Source organism: Limulus polyphemus, unplaced genomic scaffold, assembly GCF_000517525.1.
Source record: "Limulus polyphemus unplaced genomic scaffold, Limulus_polyphemus-2.1.2 Scaffold1373, whole genome shotgun sequence".
In the NCBI taxonomy this organism is placed as follows: Eukaryota; Metazoa; Arthropoda; class Merostomata; order Xiphosura; family Limulidae; genus Limulus; species Limulus polyphemus.
In genome coordinates, this window is record NW_013666983.1 from 174,848 (window position 1) to 181,665 (window position 6,818).

General features: G+C 35.2%; 1 protein-coding gene across 1 annotated transcript in view; it reads right to left on the reverse strand.

The window, feature by feature from the left end:
• Window positions 1–3,865: 3,865 nt before the first annotated feature.
• Window positions 3,866–6,818, reverse strand: part of LOC111086734 — a 61,648-nt gene continuing 58,695 nt past the window's right edge. The window contains exon 3 of the mRNA XM_022390782.1: window positions 3,866–6,253. Within this exon, the coding sequence (XP_022246490.1) occupies window positions 5,462–6,253 (792 nt within the window). The 3' untranslated portion in view covers window positions 3,866–5,461. The remainder of the gene's footprint in view (window positions 6,254–6,818) is intronic.

Here is a 6,818-nt window from a genome sequence, read left to right on the forward strand (position 1 = left end):
AGGAATGTCGGAACACTTCAGCGTGAGTGTAATATTTTGTTTGTTTGTTATAGCGCAAAACTACAAAATTGGTATTTGCCCTATGTCAACCATGGGAAATTGAGCCCCAAATTTTAGCGTTGTAAGCCCGCAAACTGTGTGGAATATTATGGTGGCGCAACACGGACCCGGCATACTCTGATGTACATGTTAATACATCTGTTAACAACATGTTCATACAGTTTGTATTTCAAATTCTAAATAAATACAGCTTACACTTTTACTCGCTCCACAGTGGTTCAACGCTAAGTCACCAGGAATACGACGCTAAAAATCGGGTTTCGATACCTGTGGTGGGTATGGCACAGATAGCTCATTGTGTAGCTTTGTCTTTTACAGAAAATTAGTGTAATCATTACATTAAAATTATTGTTTCAGAGGTATTTGTTCATTGTGGTTTGAAAACGTAATTGTTTGATTCTCCATTCCTGAATACTTGAGTTATGGTAAAATCGGAATAACGGGAGAAGCATATAGATAAACAATATTAAAATCCTGTGAAGAAACCTGACTAATCTCAAACACGAGTTATGTGTCTTTAGGTGACGATATTTTTTTAAAGTTATGTTTTGAGACGATTCTTTATCTTGCTGATTTACTTTAAATAGCATGCACTATTTATGCTTTAGCCAAGTAATTGTAGAATACCTGACTTAATAACTCACATAATGATAATTGTTAGTTAGGATTATTCAGTTACTATTTGTTAGTTAAATGTCATTTTTCTACAAAGTGTTTGATCTGGATCATGATATTTTGCCTTCAATGTTTAAATATCTACCTACTATTTTATACTGATTTGGAATTTGTAACTTAAATGTCACCTTATGCATACGTGGACTAAACGGCCTGGTCAGAGACCCTTAGGATTTAGGTATAACAGTTTTCAGTTTTAAGCTATTGACCAGAGGGAAAGCCACCAGCTAGTAGCGCCCACAGACACCAGAGCTATACCCAGCTCTTTGAAATGAATAAAGGACTGACTACCACTTTTTTAACATGCGCATAGTTGAAAGTGTATAATATACTCAGTTGCACCACTTCTCGAACTCAGGACCCGACTGGGCTGTTTATATAGAAAGTAGCACTTCAAATAGACAAAATCACAACCCTTCGGCTATAAAACAAAATAGTTTTAAAGCAATTTTTATTTTATTTGATTGCGAGGAATGAGAAGGAAAAGTTTTAATGAAGTCCTTAAGTCCTTGAACTAAAGTAAGTTTGCATGCCTGAAACTTTTAGATTTAAAATGTTCGTTTTTTGTAGTTTACTATAGAATTTGATAAACCAAATGACTTGTACTTTGTTTGTAATTATATATATATCTTGTTTAATGAGTAATGTATATGGTTACATGTCAGTCGCTGATTTTGCTTAAGAAGTACATGGATATGAAATAATATTTATGGTTAAATATCAGTCATTTACCTTGTTAGGAAGAAGTATGCACGATTACTTGTCAGTCATTCAGTTTCCAAAGGAAATCATATATATATGGTTACATGCCAGTCATTCACCCCGTTAGAAAGTGGTATGCAGGATTACTTGTCAGTCATTCAGTTTCCAAAGGAAATCATATATATATGGTTACATGCCAGTCATTCACCCTGTTAGGAAGTAGTATGCAGGATTACTTGTCAGTCATTCAGTTTCCAAAGGAAATCATATATATTTGGTTACATGCCAGTCATTCACCCTGTTAGGAAGTAGTATGTAGCGTTGCATGTCAGTCATTCAGTTTCCAAAGGAAATCATATATATATGGTTACATGCCAGTCATTCACCCTATTAGGAAGTAGTATGCACGATTACTTGTAAGTCATTCAGTTTCCAAAGGAAATCATATATATGGTTATATGCCAGTCATTCACCCCGTTAGAAAGTAGTATGTAGCGTTGCATGTCAGTCATTTATCCTGTCAGTAAGTACCATACGTGATTATATATCAATTATTCACCCTATTAGTAAGTATTATGCATAATTACATGCCAATCATTCACGCTGTTAGAGAGTAGTATGCATTATTACATGTCGGTCGTTTATCCTATTAAGAAGCAGTATGCAGGATTACATGGCAATCATTCACTTGTTAGAGAGTAATATGCATGATTACAAGTCATTTGTTTGTCCTGTTAAGAAGCAGTATGCAGGATTGCATGTGATTCATTAGCTTGGTTAAGAAGAAATGCATATGCTAACATGTCAACATTTTTTTAAAGAAATGATTTATGTAAAATGCATGAACCTTTCAAGCACGTCTGAAAAGGCCTATGAAGGTTGCAAGTTATTAAATTAGAATGACGGACTGCATATTCTCCAATCACTCTGTTGAAAATTGACCATGAGTACATCAACTAAAAATCATACTTGACACCAGGTCTTTTGTTGATAGTTGTATTTTACTGGCAGCTCTACATGTTACAGGCTTTACTAAGGCACAACTCTGGCTACTGCAGCGACACCTGGTTTCTAAATTTACACAAGCACATTTCTAGATGGTGCTGTTCTATAAAGAACCATTTGCTTTATATAAAGACAAAGAGAATTTTGTAAATATTTTACAAATTAGTTTTGAGAGTTTAATAATAGAAATTTAAATTATTTCCTATTGATCTACAAACGATTTTGAGTTTTTTTAAACAAAACATCCTCTAACTTTATTAATTTTTGTTCAATTTCGATTTGCGACAGTTTAGAGTTGATCTAAAATAATAACAATAACATTAGTATATATATATATATATAGAATACGATAAATTCTGATTAAGAAATTATATATATATATATACCTTTTCTCCTAAAACATTTCTATAACATAAACTCAGTTTCATTTTATTGATAATATAACATTCTAAAATAATTTTAAAGAATAAAAAAACTACCATACCAGTCAGTTATATGGAATAGCCTATCTACAGAAAAAGTATATTTAACATCAGTGTTACATCAACATATGCTTATCTTCAATGACAAAGTTGCTAAGCCTACATACGATTAGAAATTTATTAAAGTATGTAAGATATACGATCTTTACAATTACTAATCGCCTGTATACAAGATAAATACAATCTAAGAGCTTTACCACAACAAGCTTCTGTTAATATAGTTTTCTAAGTTGGCCTATTGTTATTGTCGGAATAGCAAAAATATTTTGATCAACTACTCAGCTAAAACATTCTGGCTAGTATGATAACATCAATTTCCTAATCGAAAACTTTGAGATATCTTCATTTCCAGGACAGAAACTAGTTGTTTGGCACGTGGTTCTGGGTGTTTGCCGAATAGTTTCAATTATTCAACGCAAATGTTATAGTAAATGTTTAAAAAAAGGTTGCCGCTTAATTCATGCAACAATTTTGCAGAAATATGCTCTACTTAAATATTTTTGAGAGATACAATATTAATAAATGAGAATTTAAAACGAGAAACAAATGCAAATGTATATTTCGAAATAAGATAAAAATGGTCCCATGCAAGTAAAATAATTTCATAATTAAAATAATCAGATTGGAAATATCTAAGGAAAACAAAACAAATGACTAGAACAAGTAATCTTCTTTTTTTTTAATCGATTCACTTCTTAGCGAAAAACACGCACTAAAAATAACGTCTTGAAAGTATTTCACTTATAAAACCACTGAAATGATCTAAAGATAAAAATAATCCATTTGGAATTGATCCCCGTCACACCAAACATGCTCGCCCTTTCAGCCGTGGGGGCGTTATGATGTGACGGTCAATCCCACTATTCGTTGGTAAAAGAGTAGCCCAAGAGTTGGCGGTGGGTGGTGATGACTAGCTGCCTTCCCTCTAGTGTTACACTGCTAAATTAGGGACGGCTAGCGCAGATAGCCCTCGTGTAGCTTTGCGCGAAATTAAAAAACAAAAAAAAAACATTTGGAATTGATATATTGCCCACATCATAACGTCGTTACAATTACTTAATTCACCAGACAGTTTGTTTGTTTGAAGTTAAGCACAAAGCAACACAATGGGCTATCTGTGTTCAGCCCACCACGAGTATCGAAACCCGGATTCTAGCGTTGTAAGTCCGCAGACATACCGCTGTGCCACTGGGGGGCTCACCAGACGGATTAAAAGTAACTCCGGTTAAATAAGTACACTAAAACTTGAGTGTTACTAGAATAATCTCGAATACACGAATTCATTCCTAAAGTAATTTATATTTTACCGTAATGCCGTACAGCACGTTTTTTGGGGGTCAAGGGACGCGAATCAGGGACTCTAGAAGCCACAGTTTGGCATATTAATCACTAAGTTACACTCAGTCGTACTATTGAGTTGGCTTTTCTACGTTCTCAAAAGTATACGTTTGGAATTTTACGAAAAACAAAATTTGAATACTAAGAAAATGATAGAAGCGATATGCACCTTATTTAAAACAGTGTTAGAGAGATACAACGGATAAATAAATTCATAAAAGAAAAACAAATCTGTCTGAGGCTGAAATAAGGCTATTTTGTCAATAAGGCACTCCCCTAATTAAAGAAAAATGAGCGATTTTAATTACATGTATTGCAAAACAACATAGTTATTAAGATGCTTGAACTTAAGTTCTGCCTGAATTTAAAGCTGCTGGCATTGCGGTTGTAAAATGGGTAGAGATTTTGATGTGCAATTACACTATAGTTTCAATCAAAAAATAATAGTCTTTGAGATAGGTTGTTAGGGTTCTGGTTTTACAAAACATCAACAGTAATTTAAATAAATTTCTTATTATTTTTAAACAGTTTTAAAATATGTTATTATACAAGCATTGTTCGTATTTATTGCTTTATTCTTTTTCTTCGTTGCTGAGGTGTGACTTTCTATGCCCGTCACTAGACGAGGTCAGAAAAGTTAAATTTAAAAGTGATCTGAAAATCTTTGGATGATAACTGTTACAAGTTCATTTCGTCATTCACATGAAGAAAATCTGTTTTCAAGGACAAGAAGATCCTTTGGAAAAATCAACTATGACATATTTTAGGGACTTGATGATCTTGAAGAAAGAATTTTTAGAACTTAAAGTTTTAGACGTCTAAAGATCTTCAAAGAAAAATCCTGTAGTTGGTTTCGCTACGAACCCGAAGACCCAGGGATCTGTGACGTGTTATTTTCATCATGGAAGTGAAGAGAATCAAAAAGTTCTACTAACGTTTACTATGTCACAAAGACTTGGTGATCTTCCAGGGAACTACTATGATCTATTGAGTCACGGGTTTGAAGTTTTGCTGAGAAGACTACTATGATCTATTGAGTCACGGGTTTGAAGTTTTGCTGGGAATACTACTATGATCTATTGAGTCACTGGTTTGAAGTTTTGCTGAGAAGACTACTATGATCTATTGAGTCACAGGTTTGGAGTTTTGCTGGGAAGACTTGCTACAGTTTTTACTATTATGAATCTCTAGATCATGGTTTATTTTGCAATGGACCTGAATACCTTCAACGGAGACCTACTTCGGAGATGCTGGAAGGCAGACAACCTCCCACGTGAGGCGTGTCTGCCGTGTCCTGTCAGGGGACACGTTTCAGATGTGTCTTCTGATATATCGAGATTGTGAATCTGCCCTTTGATCTCCAGGGTTTCTTGTTCGTCATGTTCTTCGATAGGGAACAGTTGCGCAGGTGTACTAACATGAACTTGATGACGCCGTCGATGTTTTGGCGCACGGATGACCACAGAGTGCTTTGATCTAGCTTCTGCCCATTGAACAGGACTTCTATCTGGCACTACATTTAGGACTTTCAATGGTTTTTTATGACGAATTAGTGGTAACTTTTCTTCTGCCGGAGGTCCTTGATCTCCATTGTTTTTATTGGTTGAAGTATTCTTGGGACTAGGAGATACAGCGACTTTGTACTTCATATTTTTAAAGCTGGTGGGCTTCAATTTTACAGGATTGACGGCAGGTGCGAAGAAGCCTTGAGATCCTGATAGAACGGCAGCCATTGGCGCATCTTGGCCATTCTGAAGAGCTTCTCGAGAAGTCATCAACATTGCAGCTCGGCGGGAAGGTGGCACCGGAGTTCCTCCGGAAGTGGTTTGTTTGATGCGCAAGATTCGAGCTCGGCACACGACGCACCGAAGTGGCAGAATCCTCTGAGACACGGCTATCTGTATAGTCTTAACAAAACATTTTCTGCATACAACTCGGTGCCCACAGGGGAAGGTCTGCATGGTAGCCCTGGCGTTGATGCAGATAGCACACTAAAAAGACAAATAAAAGTATAAACCAATTGACACCATCTACACATACGTTTCACTTCAAGTGTACAATAAATCTCAATCTAGAAAGCAATGAAAATAAAGTGGGAATTCATTTATATCTTTGAGTGGTGATATATGAAACTAAAACATTACAAGTCACATATCAGTTATGCCGAGTACAACCATGCTGAATTTTATAGTTTCTACATGTATATGTAACGTAACTGTATGTACATAATGAGCACAGGGATGGTTTTATATGGCAGTAACTTAAGTAAGGAATCGCGGGCAGTCAATTATATTATTGTCCTTTTTCATCCTGAATGAAAGTTTAAATTATCATAAAACAAAGCGTTCAAACAGTTTAAATTAAAAACGATGAAATTTTCAATAGTAAGAAACAAAAGTTATCTGTCCCCAACTTTGGTCTTAAAACAGGCAAGAGAAATTAATAGTCAAGCATACTTGGTACCTCTATTCCTTTCTAGTTAAGACGTATTAACGTTCCCTGATCACCAAGAATTGTCGACGCCTGGTGGTTAGGGCGCTTGACTCGCAATCTGAG